The sequence below is a fragment of the Gallinula chloropus genome (genome assembly GCF_964237585.1).
Source record: "Gallinula chloropus genome assembly, chromosome: 2".
In the NCBI taxonomy this organism is placed as follows: domain Eukaryota; kingdom Metazoa; phylum Chordata; class Aves; order Gruiformes; family Rallidae; genus Gallinula; species Gallinula chloropus.
In genome coordinates this window covers 138877006-138899296 of record NC_140086.1, presented here as the reverse complement: position 1 = coordinate 138899296, position 22291 = coordinate 138877006, and the positions used below count along the sequence as shown (strand labels likewise).

The following is a 22291-nucleotide window of genomic DNA, read 5'->3' as shown; positions in this document are numbered from 1 at the left end:
GTAGCTTTAAAGTTTATGTAAACTGCACTTTAAATCAGTTTTCTATATTAAAACCAGAAATTTACAAATTACTTTTATTTTAAATTTATTTTTATTTGAATTTTATTAATATTGTTTGTGTTCTCATTGTGTAATCAGAGGTATGTAAAGAGCATTTAGGTTTTCACAATGTCCATTGACCAAAGAAACAAAAGTGTGCTCTAGTTCTGAGGGCAGTGATCACAGGTGTGATTTTTTTTTTTTCTTTTTGGGCATGTTTCCTTACATTCAGAAGTACTTATGAGAGGAGAAACAAAAGAAAAGAGTTAGGATTAAAGAAGGGTATTAAAGATAGTGGGTAGATGTATATACTTTGTAATATATCTCTGAGGGAGCGTTCACAGTTATCTTCTTTTATTTTTTTTTTTTTTTCTTTTAAAATAATACAAGAGCATCCTTGCTGTGTACATCCTGCTGCTGGGGTCAGACAGCCATTAATAGCAGTTGTACTGTTTCATCAGCTGAAGTATTTGATCCATCCATCTTCAAATGCAACTAGATGTCAAATTCTATTAGTGTTTTCAGCAACAGGACTGTTGTTGCTAATTTCCCATTCTTCTGCTGAATGGCCTGAGAGAAAAAAAGCTTCTAAAAATTACACACACACACATACACACACACGTTGTTTTCTGGAAGAAGTAGCTAGACACTACTTTTTTATTTTAACTTATGCATGTTATTGTGTTTTCCAATATGTAGCCAAACAGATCTTCCTTTTTAATTACTCAGGAAATTTGTAGAAATAAATTTATACCAATAAAAACAAGTAGTCTACAATAAAATAGAAAAAGTAATGTGTTTAATAAAGTGAATTCTCTCTCCCCTGAACATAATCCATATTTATTGACAAGCCAGACTTGGCTTACTGTTTTTGCTGAGTTTCAGCGTTTTAAACAGCTGAATCATTAAGGTCACTTACTTACAACCACAGCCTGATTTATAGAGCTTATAGAGGTTTATCTGGGACCTTGCTAAGTTATTAGCTATCACTGGATTTTATTTCTCATGGAGTGAGTAAAGTTCAAATTTCAGTCATGAAACATGTCATTGGAAATGAACAGCATTTGTGCAAAGTACTCTGGTGAGTTAATTACATCCAGAAATTTGGACCAGGAATCATTGTGTCGGAGCCATCAGGCTTTGCTGTTCTCCTTCAGTGTTGCACCTTGGTGGAGGTACTGCAGTAATGCACGTTGCTCTAGAGAGGCATGTGTGGTGGTGGTATTCCTTGAACATTAAACCCTCTTATATACTTTAGAGCTCCATGTTTCCAAACACCAGGAACAAGGTAGTAAATAGCTCTATACGCTGAACCAGCATAAGACTGATTTGTTTTCAACATGTGGCCCCTAAGCTGAATTCCTCAGTGGAATCCCAGGAGTAAACTGAGATACTACTACACAATCCAGAACAGTTTGTATTGCTTCATGATTGTTGGTTGGCAGCTCATAAGTAACTTCTGTATCTGAAACATCTGAGTAAGCATTGTGTAATTAAAGCACATTTCTTGAGATTTAGTGAGCCATGACAGCTGACGTGCTGAACTTCAAGCTTCATGGCAAGGAAACAATATGAACCTTTCTTACTGGTTTTAGGTTGGATTGGTTGTGGGTTTTTTGTTACAAGGAGAGGATTTACCCAAGGAATATTTTTACATGGACTGCTTATTTTCTATTTTATTTTGTGTTTACTGGGAAAAAAAATTGGGAGAAAGAGAATTTTATTTCTGTTCTGTTGGGGTTGGAGATTGAACAGCATAATAAGGATTAGTAAAATGAGGGTTAGACATTCAACTGCCAGGGTTGATAAGACTTGACAACATTACTATTTCTTGCTTCCACCACTGAAAATCTTCTAGAAAGATGCAGTGCTGAGCTGCTGTGTACTAAGGCTGTTTTCAGGAGAGAAAAATGCAGACATTCTCACTTTGCCGTTAGGAAGACATTTAAGGTGAACTCCTGATTTTAAGTGCTGCTTCCTAGAAATTATTATATGGCTATTACATTTATTCTTTCCATTGATTTTTCTATTTGAGTTGCCCACCCTACAGTATAAACAGAATCATTACAGGGCTTGTGCGGATTGGAAACTTTGTTTTTCCTTTTCTATATTTGAGACTAGTGAAGTTTCCATGTGCCAAATTCTGTTTCAGGTGACAGCTTGCTTGCTCTTTCCTCCTTTTTTTTAGTTATATTGCAGGTAAATGATAATGTTTTGTTCTGAGATTTTTCATATAATAAAATTACATTTTAAGATTCATTTATTTTGTATTTATCCAGAAGTGATGGAAGTAAATTACAGAAGAGCTGACATAAGAAAAGCAGGAGTTTAAAATCTTGTTATTAGTTCTTGGAGGTCAAATCACTGTTCTGGTCACCTGCAAAAAGAATAATATTAGTGATATAATTAGTGTAAGAGACATATTCCAAACCTTCCTTTTGAAAGATTACATTCTGAACAGGGCATTAATGTTGTTAAGCTTTTCTTCAGAAGTTTCCAGACAGCCAGAAGTTCAGATGATTTTGCAACAAACCACACATTTCTGCAGTTGTTTGGGTTTTTTATAGTGTTTATTTTTGTATTTGACACAGACTCATCATTGCACAATTCGGATGTACCTCTCCAGCAAATAATTTACTAAACTATAAGAGTTATGGGATAGGAATAATGGGTTTAGCCTGAGAAGGAAAACAGGAACAAGGCACAGATAGTTTGTACTGCATCAAGGAAGAATTAGATTACACAATAACTATCGTTGTTCTGTCTTGTTTGTAGTTGTGCTGCTGTACTGTGGGCTTTTCTTTTGTGAGATCTCTGAAGCTAAGCAGGGTTTTTTTTGGTCTGTACTTCAGTTGGTTGGCCTCCAAAGAGCATCGGGTGCTGCTGTAAGTGTGTCAGTGGTTCAGGAGGGAATACGTTTTCCTTCAACTCAATCTTGAATCAGTACTTGCCACAGCATTTGGAAATACTTACACTGCTGCATGTCCATCTTAAATGATGGTCCATTCTATTCTGAGGATATTAAAGCTTCTGCATCACTGTTGCTGTTTCGAGACATGTAGCCAACCCAAATATGAGTGGTGAAAGATCAGAATGCTATTCAATAAAAAATGTTGAATTGTTCATTTTGCAGCCTTCCTTGTACTGCAAGGAGGTGGAATATCAGAATATTATGAGAAAAGCTTTATGCTATACAAACCCATTGCAAATATTTGGTGTGCTGGCAGATGACTGCCTGCCTCTGCTGGGGTGACTGCGCTATGGTAGTTTGCGACTGAAGTTCCAAAGTGCAGTACTAGAAAGTGCCTTGAAGTCCTGTGTGGGTGAAAAGCGCCAGATGAATGCATATTCTATTCATCTGGTTATTCGTTCCTTCATGCATATAGTATGCCTCTGTTTTTTCCCTTTGGGGTGTGAGGAGAGTTTGTAACATTATCTCCCACGTACCTAAAAGGAGATATGAAACAGTAACAATATAACTAGAAGGAAAAAATATTTACTAAATACATCTGCGTTTAAAAAAAAAGTTATAATAAGAGCAAAATAAACAAAAGAAAAGCTATTTCTAAATGAAAATTGTTGTAGGTTAGTTTGTTGCATATGGGTCACGTATACAGCTGTGTCCACAATCTAATAAATACGTAGATCTTCTTAGAATGTTTGCAGGTATAAAAGCCCAGTAAGTAAATGAGGTGGTTAATCATGATGCAACTTGTTAAAAAAAAAAAGCCCAAAACCAACAAAAACCAAACCAAACCAAACCTGAAAGCTAGAAGCCGATTATCTTTTTGGGTTCAAACAACATCCACAAGAGTTGCATTTCCAACGTTGTTTGCAAGACTCGTTAGAAGGCAAGAGCAAGTGTAAGGAAATTGTATGCAGCGAGAGTACTAACCACATTTTCAAAGGCAGTTTGTAAAACTGACCTATTATAATTTCATTTCATTCTCTGTAACTAAACAAACTGTGCCAGTTCAGCAGTCACAATTCATGGAGTAACCAGGAACTTAAATGCAAAGATAACCCAGTATTGTAACTTTATTGCTAAATAGGCATTGACTGTTCTTAAGTAATACTGCTGCATCCCGAAAATAAGGTCTTGAGAAAACCTTAAGCAAAACCAGCATCTAATTGTTTAAAAAAGAAAAAGAGAACACACCAAAATGTTTATTTTATTTTCAAGACATTTCAGAAATGTACTTTCCATGATAGCATTTAAGTCTGACCTTTCAAATCTAACAGCCTAATGACATAACACTTTTTCATTTTTAAAATGGTATCAGTGGTAGTTACCTGACATTGTGATGTACTCCTGTATTGTCCTTTCATACTGAAACTGAGATTTTACAACACATCAGGAGCTGGCTTTCACTTGTCTTGCTTAAATACAGCCCTGAATTCTAAATATGGCAGACATACTGTTTTGTAGGTGAATTGCTATCGGTTTAATACTTTGTGTCTTCTGCTTTTCAGACAGAATCAATAATGCCCTTAAACTGAGGGGACATGAGTAAGATTCAGAAGTAGGAGGGGTGCCAAGTGGCCCATCAGCAGGGACAGTTACAGTCCCTCTTCACTGTACTTGATTTGTTCAGTTACCCGTTTTAATCAGTTTTCAGTTCACTAATAGTAAAGCTGAATTTTGATGTTCTGTTTTGTAGTCTGTTTGTCCCAAGAAGTTGTCTGAATTACACGTGTTGCTTCCCCTTTACTCACTTTTGAATTGTTAACGAATGGATTTATGTTAGTGCACACTGACGTAGCTGGGCATCCATGAAACAGGGGCTGACAGTCGGGGTTTTGGTTTTGTTAACTGGTTGTATTTTAAAGACAATTTTGCAAGTCCCCTTTGAAATTATTCAAAGTAGTAATGGTTACTGATAGTAACAAATGTTTGAATATGAGCCTCAGATCCCAAAAGCATACTGAAACTACATTTAAAGTATTCTCTGTTAGTATCTCCTTTCCTTTTCCCTTCTGCTTGTTTTTAATTAACACATTGTGTATCTTATTTGTGTAAGTTTTATATGCACTATTTCCCTTTCTGTCTTTGTGACCAATACAGCTATTTTAATAGCCTTATGATATGTCTTTCTAATTGTAACTCAGATGTACAGTTTTTTCATGCTTTGGAGTGCTAAGACTCTGTGTGAAAATGTAACTATTGTTTTTCCAGAGTCCTGTTCCTCATACCATGGCAATAGTATGAGAGATGACGATATTAACTTGTGGTCTGGAGCAGCAGATGAAGGACTACTGAGCCACCATCTTGCAGAAAGTGGAGTAGAAATAGATCCTGAAAACGAAGAACTTATTCTGAATATTAGTTCTCGACTACAAGCGGCTGTTGAAAAGCTTCTGGAAGCTATCAATGAAACTTCTAATCAGGTACAGTGATCTAACGGTGAAGCATTTTGAATTTTGTGTCTTGATTTTTTGTTTTTCTTTTGCTCTCCTAATGTTTCTTTTTCACATGAATGTGCTTGCATATGCTTGAAATCTGTAGGCTCATTTTGAAAGCTGAAACAATACTTAAGGCGCCTATACCCAAAAAAGCGGGTTCCAGTATGACTTTACTGATGAATTTTGATTCATTTTAGAAATCTGCTTTGGCATGCAGAAGCAGCCTGAATTTGGGCATGTTTATCAATCTAGGGCACCCTTTCATTGCTCATATGGGTCATCTGCATTCTTCTGCAATGCAGGAGATGGGACAGGAGGTGTCAGGGCACATTGAGCTGCTCCCTGTGATGAGAGGGAGGATTAAGGGGAACTGTCCCCAGTTCTCTTGACAAACACTTTAGTCAACTGACTGGCCAAAAAGGCAGAGCTCTCCTACTGTCTCTTCCAACTATGATTTAAATGTGGCCAGTAAAGCACATACCCACCTTGCTCTAAGGAAAGGAGTCTGCCCTCCAGCTCTCCAGTATTTATGTGAGGTATGTAATTCATGAGTAGCCTCCAAAAAAGAGGCTCTCTATGGGTACTCCTTTCGGTTTGCTATCAGGGTACTTTGTGGGGTGGGATGTTAGTTGTTTTCTAGAGTACTTGCTGGTTAATTGAAATGGGAGCTATATACATAGCTCAGTCAGTTCAAATCTCATTTCTGGTATTGGGGGCTTTAATTTTAGATTATCTGCATCTCAGTTTGAAGGTATCAAAGTAAATATTCTGTATCTCCCCGTAACTTTTAAAGCTGTCTTGAAGAACTCAGTCTTTAGAGTTAGCTCTTCAATCCATTTGAGGCTAGAATTCAAAGGATACAGTGTGTTTTATGTTACAGACCCAGCTATTAGTTAACCTACCAATGATATTACTTAAAAAGTCATCGCTTTCTGTCTAGGTGTAAAATGTGTAAATCGTAATGGCTGTAAATGAAGGAGAAAAAAATGATGAAAGTAATGTGAAAATTGAGCTAATGTTTTAAGCATTTAAGTGTTGCTTTTGAAAAATAGTTCAGAAATGAAGTTAATAATCTCTTCCTCTTTTTCAAAAAAGAAAAAGATAAAGAAAGATTTCTGACTTTAGTAAAGTTTAAATTATTTTTAATACAAGCTCAGTGAAACCCACCCCCAACCCTGGCTTACTGAAGCAAGTAATCTGCTGGATCTTGTAAATCAGTTTCTGTGGTGCATTTGTCTGCAAACTCATTCTGCAGCAGCTCTCCTCTGCTTAAATATGAGTTCAGTTGAAATGAGATGTTTGGTTTTTTGAGGCTTTTTTTCAGCTTAAGGCCTAGCATTACATAGTAATGAAAAAGGATACAGAGATACTCCAATATAGGGAGTTGTTAAAGGAAATACAGTTAGCCATTCATAGGAAATCTTGCATTTAAAGAGCAGATTATATGGGTCAGACAAAACCAACTTCAACATTTTACAATAATTAATCATTCATGCTGTGATTATAAAAGTATTCCCAGTTACAAAGTGGCTTTGCTGAAAATTTGACGCCTTTTCTGGCTGTTCCGTAGAGGTACTATCCATGTGTTAAAGCTTAGCTGCTTTGCAATGCCTGTGGTGTGCTTACTGGATTATATACAGTCCCAGGGGCTTGTAGGTGACTTGACAATTATTTTCAAATATTCAGAAATGGCAAACTTTGTTTTTTCTTCTCTGCAGTATATATTTTATAATCTTAACCTAATTACGAGCAGAAGAGATTTTAACCTTTCCTCTTAATCAGTTGTTTTGTGCATACAGACATGGACCCATCTCTTAAAACAAACTTAAAAGTGAGAGAAACCTGGCAAAATCTTCAAAGTAACTATGTGAGACCTGTCTGAACACACACTTTCAGACCCTGAAATGCAGTTTCAGTCTTTTTAGGTCAGGCGTATAGTGGGTGTATTAATTCAAATTCCACCTGCTGGTGTTATGTACAGGTAAATAAATCAAGCCACTCCCCTGAACTCTTTCGGTTGGGAGATACTAACAGGAAGCCTTTAAACGAGCGGAGTATGAGAAAGTTCTTCCTGTTGAGTTAACTCCAAGAACAGGGACGAAGGCAAATAATGACATACCTGTATTTCTCTTTCATTTGTCATAGTGGAGTTAGAAAATAATTTTTAGTTTCGGTTTGGCAGCTTGGCTGCTGCAGCAGACCTGTGTGAGTTAAACAAAACTGTGATTCCTTGCCTTGGAAATTACCTGCTAGCTGCTGCCAGAAGATTTCTGTTGCTTTTTCATCTGCAGCTTCTCTAAGAAGGATTTTTAGGAGTGACCATATGAAGTTTTCTTGCATCTCTTTCTGGTTTGGATCAATGCACTCCTGAATTTCTCAGCTTGAGAATGTTGTCTGAGGCTTCCTGCTGATTCTGACTGAGTGGGTTTGTCAGCTGCAAAGCCGATGCATGTCTTCAGACTGTGAGATGTGTGTGTGCTGTTACAAATGCCTGTTAGAAATTTTGAAAACTAGCCTAGCTAGCGCAAGATACCCACGTGCCGATTGAGAAGAGAGCAACAGCGATATTTTTGGCATGGATTCTTACCGCACCTACTGGGCATCTAATCTGTTTAGTGGTTTGTGGACTGAAGGCCAAGAAGAAGATACATACGAGGTTGAATCTCGTGTGCCTTTACCATATCCTTTTCCTTTCACTGAACACTTGGATGAGAATAATTCTGTAGTTGTAAATACTTCAATTTTTCACTTCAGCCACAAAAAGAGCGGGCACATTTTAAAAGTTGTCTCTAAAATCTCCTTGCCTACACCTCCCTATTCAGTAAGTATAAAAGTTTTTAAAAGAAATTGTATTTCAAACCAGCTTTAGTAGAAGAAAATGCGGTGAGCAATGATACAAACTTGCCTCTATGGCTGGTGGTGTTATGTACTGCTGGCAGACTTTTTTCCCTAGACAGTCTTTTTTCGTGGGCACTGAAAAAGCTTTAATTATACAGTTCTCTTATTTTTAACAAAAGCAATGTAGCAAACACAGAGATACGTTGAATTGTGGAGATTTGTGATCTCTTTTTAAACCACTTCAGAGTAATTTATTGCATCACATTTTTCTCTCTGTGAATAGTTTATGTTGGGGGAGGGGGGACTGCAGTCAGTTAAAATTGTTCCTTTATAGCTTTCATGCACTGACTAGTAACATTAACTAGCACAAGCTTGCTAATGGATTCCAGTGATCCCATGAAAAAAATGTTGTTCTTGAAAAATCATGTTCATGTTTCTGCTTCTTTTTGGTTTTGCCCTCTGATATTTTCAAATAATACCTGAAGATGTTACTGCTGAAAAGAGCTGGAGAACAATTTTTATTCTGAGTTTTGGTGTATTTTGATGCATTTTAGTAAGTGTTTTTTATGGTTGTCTATGTATGTTAAACCTATCATGTTTTCCTTTTATCTTAAATGGGTCTTTTGTTAAAAACTTCAAAATGTAAGACTAAAGCAAGAATACTCTGATTTTTAAAAATATCTCACACCAGTGCAGATATTCGGCAGCGGTGTTTATACCTTCCTTTAAGTCCTGTCAGAATAAATAGTTCACTGTAGTGATGTCCGTCTAAACAGGAGTGTTCTAGAAAGTAAATGAAGTATTTCAATTCAGTGTATTATAGAAGAGAATGTATTGATTATTCATTCTTTTCAAAATGCAGTTTTATTTATAAGAGGATAATTTTTTGTGCAACGTACTATGAAATGTTCCTAACCCATTTTTCTGAGGTTTTAAGACAAACTAATTCAAACTCAAAAATGTAGCTGGTGATGGTGAGAAAGCTTTTGTTTTTGGGGAAAGAATGCGTATAGTAACTGTACCAAAGCCAGAGGTTTTACTATCTTACAAATAGTACCAATATCCAAAATATTAAAGAGGAAAATGAAAAAAACCCCAAAACTAAACAAAAAAACAGAGGAGGGGGAAATATGTGTTACTTCATTTTCAGCAGCTATTAAAAGTTAGTTGCCTTGTTTTGAATGTAAGCCACACTAACAATTCATGGCAGATTCAGCTCTGATAATTTGTATTGTGTCCCTCCAGGAGGCGAATGTAGGCTGTATATGTTAACAGTTGAAAAATGTTAAGTTCCTTGTCCAACAACACCCCTAAGTCCTCCTCCTCAGGACTGCTCTCCATCCATTCTCTGCCCAGCCTGCTGTTGTGCTTGGGATTGCCCCAGCCCATGCGCAGGACCTTGCACTTGGCCTAGTTGAACTTCACGAGGTTCGCACAGGCCCACCTCTCAAGCCCGTCTGCTTGGTGTTGCTGACAAGCTTGTTGTCCCACTGTCCATGTCACTGACAAAAATGTTAGACAGTGCTGACCTGATACCAACCCCTGAAGAATGCCACCCTTCATTGGTCTCCACTAGTCTCCTCCAGTAGTGTAGGTTAGTGATGTATTGAGATTGTGCTACATCTGTGGTTGTAGCCATTAAATATTAACTCACCAGACAAGCAGAGGAGAATAAAAAATCCTTAATCCTTTTATGTGGACACAGTTGGAACAAGTATTGCTTTACTTTCTTATTGGTTGAAAAGTGCAGTGTGTTCAAAAAATCACATTTTTCAGGTGGTCTCATTTATCTTCTTAAGTCAAAAATGAGAATAAAAACTACTTGTGTCAATTTATATAAAAATTTCTACCAACTTCATGCAACTTTTTTTGGCCATTCTAAGTATATGGTGGGTGACAGCTTTTTCATGTTTAGTGCAAGACTTATGTAAATAAAGGTGAATCAAATGTAAACTCATAAACCAGGAATTACCGGAACAAAGAGACGGATTTAACCAGGTGGCTCACTGACTTCACCATACTGACAAAGCCTGTTTGCTTAGACTTTTGTACTGAGTCAGTCTTCCTATTGTAGTCTGCAAATGTGTGTTCAGTAAAGATCTTATCACATGTCCAGTGAAGTTATGTAAGACTTTTTATCATGCTGCAAATCAACTGTTAATTAAATAGGAATGATAGAATAGTTATTTAACAGAAAACCTTGGGTTTATCTAATTTCTGTAATCTTTTCCTTGTGGTAGCTTGAACATGCTAAAATTGCTCAGACAGAACTCATGCGAGAGTCCTTCAAAAAGGAGCAAGAGGCCACAGAGTTTATCAAGTATCAGGAAGAACTACAAGAACGTCTTAATGAAGAAATCAAAGCCAGAGAACAGTTGGCTTTGGAGCTTAGTAAGGCTGAAGGTGAGTAGCTTCTTTGAATTGTTGGCCTTTGCCCTCGCTTGCCTATTAATTGGATAAAAAACTGTCAATTTAGATAAATTTCACAAATTTTAGAAAGTCACTAGCCTTTTAGATAGTTGTGGACTAGATGACCTATGGGGAGATTATGCTCTTCCAACATCAACTACTCTGTGATTTGTTGCCCATCTTTGTCTCATTTATTGTTATCTGATTTATTAAAAATAATACATTGGGTATGTGTTTTTATCCTCAAAATCTATTTATTTCATCACAACATGTCTGTCTGTGCAGGCAAGCTTAAATAACAACTTAGAACCATGGAATCATGAATGGCTGAGGCTGGAAGGCACCTCTGATGATCCCCTATTCCAACCCTCCGCTCAAAACATGGTCAGGTAGAACAAGTTGCCCAGGACTGTATCCAGTTGAGTTTTGAATATCCACAACCTGTTTCAGGATTTGACCACCATCAAGGAGGGGAAATAAAAATAAGTTTAAAAAGCAACAATTTTTTTAGATGTTGAAATGTAGTTTCCCATATTTCAGTTTGTGCCTCCTACCTCTTGACCATGACTTAGTTCCACACAAATGTGGATGAAACATAAAACCTTCACTCTGAATTTGGTGATGTGGTGGTGATATGTTTCAATTTGCATTCTGTTTGAAGTGACCTTTTTCAGTGTATTTTCAACTACATTAAGGAAGCAGTTTAAAATTGTAGGGTGTTAAAGCAGGAGAAATCTAACAATCTTTTTTGACATCAGGAAAATGTGTTTAGATCTGACAGACACTTAATGTGCTCTTTAGAAGTAGCTTTATTGTTTAAATAGCTGAATGTTTTGTTTCCACCCAGCATTTCTGTCATTATCGCTTTGTGATTAGCATCTGGAAAAGATAGGAAAACTACCTGTTCTGTAGGTAGGATCTCTGTAATAGTACACAGAGATATTTTGGTTAGTTCTGAAGCTCAGCAGGCTTCTCTTTCAAAGTGGGAATATAGAATTAGTTTCAGAGCCAAATATTATTCCTGGAGAAGGCCCCTCTGCCAGCCTTCCTCTTCTTTTTACGTAGACAGATAATCCAACATGAGTTCACATGCTATGTATAGCTGAGACACACATAGCCTGAAAAGAAGTGCAGGTGTCGAAGCCATGTGTCTAAAATGTGGTCCAAGGGACATTAGTATCCCACACAGCATAAACATTGTGTCATCAGCACCAGTACCGGCTGCAGCTTTTAAATAGCTTTAGCAAAACTGAAAAGGAGGAAAAATTATTTCAGAGTTAATAGATTCAAATCTGAAAGAGCCATTATTCCTCCCCCCCCCCCCCCCCTTTTCTTTTAATATTAAATTAGGGATGGAATACATCTTAACACACAAAAAAGATGAAATCTTTCAGCAAAAAAACAGATGACCTAAGAAGTCTTGCACAGGTGGAGTTACAAAGCTGTTTTGTATTGATGAATTTCAGAATGTAGGTGGCTTTTTCAGAATGTGTCTGTTGATGCTTTCCTTGGAGGATAATATTTTTTCTTAATAGAATTTTTATTCACAAATCTTCAATAATAAAGTAAAATAGATGAATACATTAGGTCAAAACAGAGAAATTAGTGTTAAGCTTTATTCAAAGGTAGGAATGTCATATCAGAGTTGTCTTAATAACTTTACTCCTACTATTAGCATTTTAAAATAATACTACAGACTAATTTCATTTATTAATTTTATTATTTAAAAAACTTATTATTATTAATTTATCTCTGTTGCTTTGCCTTCTGGGTCTGTATTTTTTTGCTTGGTCAGATTCTCCACTTAGATTCATGAGCTTGCCCTTTCATTTACAATAAATACATTTCCATCTGAGCAGGACTTCATTGCAGAGAGTAGATGCATAATTGAATTTGAAGATGACATCTCACAGAATAAAACCTGCTTATTTTATTTTTGTATTTTTAGTATTATTTTTACCCTATTGCCACCAGAGAAGCAAAAAAGCTAAATTAACTAGATTCTTCTCTTGAGCAGTGCATTTCTGTTAAAAAGTTTGCTAGTGCAAACAAATAGCAGCAATGAAACTTCAGACTCTTACTAGATGTCAGTTTCTAAATCAAAGGATTGCTCACCTGTAAATGAGGGCAAAATTTACATGTAAAATTTTTTAAAATACTTAAAATATTATATCAGAATCTGGTTTGGACATACAGCAGATGTCAAGTATGTACTTTTTGCCAGTAAAGTATGTCAGACACAAAAATCTAGTGAGATCTATGAAGCTGTGTTTTTTACTCTCATGATTTTATCTGATAATACTTTATTTGGGAGAAAAAACCATGGAAAGATAAAAATTTAACTGGAATTTAATCCAAGCAATAGTATTTCATAAGAATTGACAGACTGACTATGTTGATTTGCTTCATGAACCATTCTGCAATACGAGAGACAAAAGTTACAGTTTTAGCCCCTGATGGACATAATGCACAGTTGAGCTGTTAAGTTAGGTGCAGATTCATGTTGGATGTAGAGATTTACATGAGTCTTTTGTGGGAATTCAGCTAATTTGGCCCTCATTACTTTAATGCTGTATAACTCCTGAATTAATTAATTTTTTTTTCATCCTTTTTTTTCTGTGAGCTTCTGAAATTAAGGCACTTATAAATGATGGGCACCTTTTATTTGGTGTTGATACAACAAACCAAAAATGCCGTAAAACTCTTTAATTTCTTCTGCTCATTGAACTGAGCTGTGAGCTTAGTCTGACAAAGCCGAACTACATTCTCTTATCAAATTCCTTAGGTAGGTATGCAGAATAATGTCGTAGTTCATTATACATCTCAAGGTACTCTGTCTCCTCTTGAGATAAAATGTGTCATTTTTGATCACTTCTTTCTTATCACAAAAACTGCTGGGGCTGAGAAATTTTCAAACCTCTAGTGTTCTAGCAGTGTCAGATACGACTTATCTAATGTGATAGAAAGGCTAATGTCAATTTGTTCACTGAACTCTGACAACTTCCATTATGTCTCTTAAAAAAAAAAAGAAAAGGGACAAGTCTGGAGTAAACACCACAGTATGTGATCTTAGCAGATTTTTTCTTCATTGTTCATACCTCTTGGTGGGTGTGTGCACTCCATTTAACCTGAGAATAGGCTTTTAGCTTCCAGATTAAGTACTCGTGAACATCATCTAGTCCAGTAGGGATAACTACTAGAATGTATATTGCCTCAAATTTTTTAACTGCTGTTAATAATGTTTCTAGTTAAGTATTTTTTTGTTTCAATGGCTAATTCCTCTATGTGTCTGTGTTCTCTGTGAATTCAAGTCTGGTGGAAGACAAAAATAGATTGGTCAGCAGTGCATGAGGACCAGACCTGTGTTTCTCAGGCTGTATGTGCAAAGATCACCATTACTTTAATTTCTTTCTTGATAGCTTTCCTCTCATAGGGAACCAAGAGTTCACAGAGCGTTTACTTTATGTACTTTGGTAACAAATGGAAACATCCTCAGCTTTCTTCTATTCTCAAGCCAGGGTAAAATCCACATTAATACTAACTCAAGACTTTAGATTTTTACAGATAAAGTGCTTCCGTGTTGAAAATTGCTACTTGAATTCTATGGGTTTAGGGAGAAAAAAATTGTGAGAGAAATTTGTGTGTCCAACTGAGAAAACTTAGACATTGTACAACTGATGTCTTATTTGTCATTTGGAACTGTCGGTATTAGTCGTGAAAGAACACAGCTCACCGTGGAAATCTGGGATACTTATTTAGTACCTTCTGTCACTCAAGAAAAATGTCTTTTGTGTTCTGTGGTTAGATGTTTCTGAACGGACTGATGTGAATCTTCCAAAGCCATTATTGTTAGGGGATCTCAGTTTATTTAGTTTGTACAGCCCTCAAGTAAATTCACTGTTTTTTTCCCAAGTCTCCAACTTTGTGTTCACTTCTGCATCGTTTCAAGATGGTGTCATTTCTTACAGCCAGAATATTCATAAAAGTTAATCAGAGTTCCCCCCAATTCCTAGACAAGCTACTTCACTATGAACCTATTTTTAAAAGCATACAAGACATACTCTCAAGGTAGCGTCCCAAATTCTCTTTTAAAAAGATCATTGATTGTTCAGCATTACTTCAGAAATTGCACATAAAGAGTAAAGAAATTAAACTGATTCATAGATGTCAGCTGATGCAGGGCTTTTGTGAGTGATTCAGGTCCTAAACATGGGCACCTACGTCCAGTTTTGCTGCCTTATGATGTTGGAGGCATCCATATGATACCTGACCTAAAGGACACACGTGATCTTAGAGAAACTGTGGTTTGAGGTCAGACAAACATCTTGAGGCACCTAAAATGACACTTTGGGACCTGAATTTATTTGAAAATTCTTCTTTCTCCTGTGTTTATTATATACTTCCTTTTCTTTGTCTTTGCTCCAGAGGTCTTGCACTGAGAAAAAAATAAGAGCTATATTTGGTCTTTTGGTATCCTTCTCATGATTTTTTCATAATGTAAGAATATCAAGGACAGGAGAAGTACTGAGTATCTGAGTGACTTGCATGGGCATTCATGTGGGAATACTCCAATGACTTCACCATGCAAAAAATCCATCATGTTTGTTATTGTCTATTAAATCTGTCCCTGATTAATGTTCTACAGGCCTCATTGATGGTTATGCAGATGAAAAAGCATTTCTGGAAAAACAACTCCAGGAAAAAATAGATGTAATTGACCATCTTGAGCAAGAACTACTGTGTACAGGTAACAAATTGCAGGAGTTAGAGGCTGAACAGCAGCAGATCCAGGAAGAAAAGGAGCTACTCTCCAGGCAGAAGGACGCCATGAGAGCAGATGCGGGGCCAGTAGAGCAGCGTATGTATTCCTCACAACCTTTCTATGAGATTTTCTTGTACATAATATGTAATCTTGTTGATAGTTTGTTTGGGTTTTTTCCCTTCTTTGTAATTGTTAACAAAAAAGTGATAGGGCAGAATGTGTTTTCATACCCAATGCCTAATGTTAGCATGGTAGCTTTTCTGATATTTAAACAAAAAAATGACTGAATTTTGAGAAGCATTGACCAGTCACAGCTGCTCCTTAAGCTGGAAAAACCTTGATACCTCTGAAAATCTGCTTTTATTTGTATTGTCACTAGAGATGGAACATCTTGAATTTAGAACCTATGGATAAAAATACTGTTCTAAAGACTTTATATACAGTATTTTAGAGGGACTAGCAAGCATACCTACCAGAATGTAATTGAACTACACATGATGGCTATGCTTATTTTAGACACAGGAGATACACTTTTTTGACAAATTGCTCTTTTGGGGAAGAATGGCACAAAAGTTGCATGATAAGGAGAGCTTGTTATCTACCAGTAGTGGAAGCTTTCAGCACTGATAGTGAAAATTCCAGATAAGTACCAGGTCAATGTAATCTAACTAACTGCTTACTCAAAAAAAAAGAGATTACCTTCATGAAGCCAATGTGTCTTTTAATTTCTCCGTAAACTAATAACTTAATATTTTATGTTTGAGAGAAGAAAATTAGAGCAGTTGTGTTTAAGAAGTACTGATCTTTCAAGGATGGCAGTGCTTACCTTGTAAATAGTAGGATGAAATTAGCATTTTATTTAGTTTCTGAAAGTTTAGGGCAAGTTATAATGTTGCTGTTTTATATATTACACATCTTAGAGTGTATTTGCAATTTCCTGCATGCACTTTGTGTAGCAATGAAAATTCAAGAAGTACCTGCTGCTTCCTACTGTATAGTAAAGATGATCCTTGTCTATGACTTCAGTTTAGTTGTTATATGTTTCAGGTTTCTAAATATTTTATTTCATATATGACATCTGTAAAGATAAACAGTACTATAGATACGTGTAAGTACTTACCTCATGCATACCAAAATAACTTACCACATTCCCTAAGTTATCTCAACAACTTTGTCATTAAATGCCACATCTATCTTTGGCTTTATTTTCTCTTACATTGTTTCACCATAAGAAACTATAGCTGGCATGTGAATTACTTTGCTTCTTTTTTTGTTTTCTCTCTCTATTCTCCTAGGCCTAGTAGATGCTGCAGTCGATGCAGCTTCCCAAGCAGGTGTGTTTGTATGTTGCATGGCCAATCTGTAACTGGGTGGAAGACTTAACATGTACTGACATTGTTAATCAGGATTATTGGGCTTTTGGCTTACTGACATTACTTGTAATTCTTACTGGCCTGCAGCTTTGATGTTGCATTTCATACTCAGTTTTACATTTCATTAACAACATTTCTAATAATTTCTAAGCATAATGAGCATATTCATGAATAACCATCATCTTATTCACCTATGAATTACAGATATTTAGATGGTATTGGAAGGATATTTTTGTAGCCTTTTTTTTCTTTTTATTTCCAAATACCATTGAGTCATTCATTGTGATAACTGAACACTGTATTGTGCTGAGATACCATGGTCACCTAGAAATGAGAATTGGTTAAATACGATGTAAGATGATGGTGCCTAAAGGATCTTTCTTCTGTAGTGAAAGTAAATTGTATTGTTTCTGTCTAAATATCAATCATGTTTTAAAGATTCTCCAGATGCAATTGCACTTTACGGTTTGGATTTTACCTCAAGGGATTTGTATGGTTAATTAATATGTACTTCAGTGGGCTGTGGCTTAAGAGTCTTAATAGAGCGGTTTGGGGCTTTACTATATATGCTTGCCAACCTTTTCATGAGGACCCAAAATTGGGCATCCATGCAGTCACTGATTTTACAAAGCTCCAGTTACAGGTCAGTAATTTCCCTCTCTACCTGCCCGACAACTTCTCTGAGTCTTTCAATATTTCCTTCAAATTATTTTCGTGTATCCCATTAAATGATGAAGACTGGGAGTGGATTGATTTTGCTGATCCTGGGGATGAGAAGAGGGTTGGGTTTTCTCTACTTCGTTGTTAACCTCTGTGCTGACTCTAGATGTAGTTTGAATCCATTTCTTCTCTTTTCAATTATACAAAGACCTGATAATTTATATGACGTTTAAACAGGGAAGTGATCTGATACAACTTCACTAACAGACCTCCTAAGGCTAACTGAAGGACAGTAATTGTAATATGTGTTTGCTGTAGTGGTAACCTTTGTATTTCTCAGAAGAACATATATTTAAAAAACAAACAAACAAACAAACAAAAAACCCAAAAAAACCCTAAGCAAACAGAACAAAAATAGTAAAAACCCAAACCAGTTCGCATCCTTCTGCAGAATACAGCATGGATACCTCGGGGAGTGGTTTTGCTTCATAACATGACTAACTATTCCTATCTAAAAGTAGTGTGTGATGCTTTTATTATAACCAGAATTGCTGGAGGAAACAGAAAAGCTAATGAAAGAAAAAATTGAAGTACAGCGTCAAGCTGAAAAAGAACATGATGACCTTCAGAAGCAAGTGAAAGTCTTGGAAATAGACTTGGAAGAACAGGTCAATCGTTTCATAGAGCTAGAGCAAGAAAAAAATGCAGAACTAATGGACTTAAGGCAGCAAAACCAGGCTTTGGAGAAGCAACTTGAGAAAACAAGAAAATTTCTAGATGTAAGTATGGTAAAAGGCTAGTTTCATGAAGATGAGTGGGTACCTGTACTGAGGTTTGGGAATACTACTGTTTCCAGGTTTTGAGCAAACATAAAGCAACACATGCTATTAACAGTTTTGTAAGTTCCAGCCCAAGAATGTAATGTTGTTTGAGATGCTTGCTAGGACTTCCTTGTATTTCTAAGTACAACTTAGTAGGCTTCTTAAATGTTTAAAATAATGGGAAAGTTCTAAAGTTAATAAGGAATCAAAATTTTTTGTAAGCTTCATTTTTACTAGTTTGTGAAATGTCCACGTTTTTCAATAAAAACTGCTGGAATTAAGTAGTCAGCTTTAGTTGCACTTTGAAATTGAAAACATAATTTCTCAGTAAACTTTTTTTATAGACTTTCTTCATAGTATCCCATATCTGCTTTCAGATATTAAGCTACACATTCCAGCCAGTTACAACGTTGTGTGTATTTATCCCCATTCACAATGGCAGCTGCCTCTATTGTACACAACTTCTTCCCACCTCAGGCTGTCTCTGCAGTTTTGTTTTATACTCTACCCTGTTTTCACCGAACACATTCCCTACCTCCTCCTTTTCCCATTCTATTCCTATTAAATGTACTATACTGCTGTTGGGAGAACATGGGTTAACTCCCTAGCTGAAAGCAGTAGGGTGGAACAATTTTGTACACAATAATAATAAATATATCACCCTGTGTCACCTTCTCTGCATAATCTGTTACTTAGCAGTATTAAAGGATACATCTCTCCAGATACTTCCTAGCACAAACAGACTTGCTTTATTTCATTTTCTACAGTTACAAGATTATTTTTCTCACTGAAACTAGCCTTTCATAAAAAGGTTCAGAGGTAAAAATTCCTATCACAGGTCCCATCATTATAAATGCACCATGAAATGCAGAATGCAAACAATTTTTTTCTCTTCATCAATATTAATGTACAGTTTATATTATTGATTTCTATTTATGCTACACATTTCAAAGGCAAACGTTAGGAAAAAACTCATAAAATATTCACTTACTACCATTTCTCTGGTGTACTCGGGGTAGCAGAAATAGAACTGTAATTTTTGTTTAATAATACTGGATGTATCTATGATGACCTAATTGTTTAATAAAACAAATGTAAAATTTGCTGCCCCAAATGATGAAAAGTTTTTAATGGCAGTTGCAAGAGGCTCTACTACCTTAAAAATACTGACATACTGTCACCAGCCTCAGGTTAACAGAAATAAGAAGTAGTAATATGCTTAATTTAGATAGCTTTTAAATCAAATGGTCTACCCACATAATTTCCCAACTTTCAGGAGCAAGCAATTGACAGAGAACATGAGAGAGATGTATTCCAGCAAGAGATACAGAAGTTGGAGCAACAGCTTAAGATTCCACAAAGGAGTCAGCCTGTCAATGAACATCAAACCAGAGAGGTAACACATTGTATTACTTGTGTGAAATGAGTATAAATGACAATTTGACAGTTTTTAAGATATTGTAATGAAGATATTGTATGATCTACCTAACCTGCATCCATTTCTAAGCCAGGAAAATAAACTCCCTTAGAGGAAGGGTAAGGTGTTGGGGGGAGTGCAGGGGTGGAAGTGGTTAAACAAACTGTATTCTGCAGGTCTCTTAGGCTGGTTGTTCATTTGTTTTTTTAGTAGCAGACATCCAGATATTTCATAATTTTCAAAAAGGCTTTTTCATATAACTTAATTTAGAAAATCCACTGTTTTCAAAAGCCTGTGGAAACCTTCAGGAGTACTTAAGCAATTTCACATGTTCTTCTGTTGTTTTGTGACATCCTGTTTATAGCAGAAGTACGCAACTGAAAGTGTTGAGTCACCAAGGTTTAGCACCTGAGATGTAGTTACGCTGTCTGTACACTTGAACTTCCCCAGTGAAAGTCTGTCTCCTCTGAAACAAATACAGTGTCTGTGGAACAGCAGCTCAAGGGAGTAATAGGAAACTGTTAGACCCAGCAAAATCACAAATGTGGCAGCAATGCAAATGCTATATATTATGAAGCTTTTGCATGTTTTGTTTGATGTTAGTCAATTAAATCACTTTCCTCTTCTACGGGTTTTCTTACGTCCTGCTTTTTGAGCAAAGCTGAAATTTTGCATGATTTTCTTGCCTGATTTTCAGTATTAAAATGCCTTTCAATAAGTTGCACTCTGATTTTTCAAATCAAACGAGGTAGTTCAGTTGTAATTCAGTTCTTAAATAATAGTAATGTTTAATATTCTATATTATATCGTTTAGGGCCACAGGCAGTAATAGGATATAAATTGAGATCTACGAGATATAAATTATTGAAAGATTTATTTACATAGAATCCTCAGGTTTAGAAGTGTATTTCATGGGGTTTTAAGATATCTTTTAATACAAAGGTTTGTAAGAAATCTTAAAGTCAAAGTGTATTCAGTTAGTACTATGCAGTATGGTTGTCATCAGCCTCTCTTAACAATTAATCTTCTGGAATTAACTGGGTGTATGTTAACCAACACAGAGCAATTCTGCATCTCATTCCTTTTACTGCAAAGTGTGTGCACCCTCCTCTTCTGTTGACACGTTCTGCAGATGAGGGGGACTTTTTAAGGATAATTAGTTTTCCTGAATCCAGGATGTTCAATTTGAGTTAATTTTGTTATGTGTCTGTTGATAATATAATTTTTAAAAATCTCCTGCAGAAAACTATTTCAATTTTGATGGCATAATAAAAGTTGCTCTATTTTTCTGTATAGATATATATGCAAAAATAGTCCTGATTTATATGCAGATATGTGTGTACTCAAAGTTTGCAGATATGCTGCAATGATAATTTAAAGCATGCTTTTAAATGAAAACCAGCGGTAACGGTGATTAACACTTTGGGATTTGTATTAGATGCTTTTAAATCTAGGTAGATAGAAAATAAGATAATGTCTGCAAGCTATTTTAGACCGAATTTTCAATTTATTTTCAATTGTATTACATTTAATATTTATGAAATGAGGCACAAAGCCTTACTATATGTTGTATTTCCAAGTATATACTTGGAATATTTTATAAATATGCATTTTATCATTATTTCTCATGCTTTTCTGAGATAGCTGCTTTATTTTATCATAGTTGCATGGGTTTTGAAATGCTCTTCTGCTTTGTGTGAATGCCCTGAGCATTTTTATCAATAACTTAGTTTCTTTTTTACTGCTGTTTCAGCTTACTCTGTCAACTTATTCCAGGGAGGGTTGTCATAAAGAGGCTGCTCTAGACTTGATTTTTCTTTTTCCATTTCTCTCTCAGGACTTTACTGTGGTCACTTCAGACTTTGATGTTACTCATGGATGGATAACGTCAATAATACCATCCTGTCAGCTTTATGTTCTGGTCCTCTTCTCTCCTATCTATTGAAATGCTTTGAGTCTTCTACCTTTTGGCTACATCGTAACTTCCTAATTGTAAATACTGAAATCAGTTTCTTGAGTGGGACAAACAGTACTCTACATGTCTCTTGCTCAGTTGCTTAGTTTATCTCAAGTCTTCTCTCTGTGCATCAGGTCTAATACCATGGATTTGTTACACATCTTTCTTATCTGTAATTTTGATTAATCATTTCTGAGCTACCACTAGAACTGGGATCATTCCTATCTCTGCTGCTTCGGTTACTCTTTTAGTATTTTGTTTCTGAGCCACAAACAGCTGAACTACAGAGATTCAGAATGCTTTATTTAGATGCTTTTTTTCCCTGTAGAAAATGAAATTGTATCATCCATCACATCTGTTTGGTCCCAGCAAGAAAGCAAAACTTCTTGTTTCTCGAGATGGAAGTATAGCAACTCTCGTCAGTGTTAAAAGACCCAGGGAGCTTTAAGTTATGTCTGTATGTCACTTATCAACTCCTTATTTTGAATAATTTTGTCACAGATTTTTAGAACTATGAGATTCCTCAAAGATTAAAATAGCACCTTGACCTTCGGGTCAAGACATTCCATCTGTAGGTGTTACAGGTATCTTTTTAATGAGCTGACTAGATAG

The 22291-nt window shown here is 35.9% G+C and overlaps 1 protein-coding gene across 1 annotated transcript in view; it reads left to right on the top strand.

Annotated features, from left to right (window-relative positions):
• AKAP9 (A-kinase anchoring protein 9) overlaps window positions 1–22291 on the top strand; it is a 109111-nt gene that overhangs the window by 61521 nt on the left and 25299 nt on the right. Inside the window, exons 22-27 of the mRNA XM_084260680.1 lie at window positions 5216–5427; window positions 10521–10683; window positions 15335–15547; window positions 16747–16785; window positions 18031–18263; window positions 19582–19701. Of these exons, the coding sequence (XP_084116806.1) occupies window positions 5216–5427; window positions 10521–10683; window positions 15335–15547; window positions 16747–16785; window positions 18031–18263; window positions 19582–19701 (980 nt within the window). The remainder of the gene's footprint in view (window positions 1–5215; window positions 5428–10520; window positions 10684–15334; window positions 15548–16746; window positions 16786–18030; window positions 18264–19581; window positions 19702–22291) is intronic.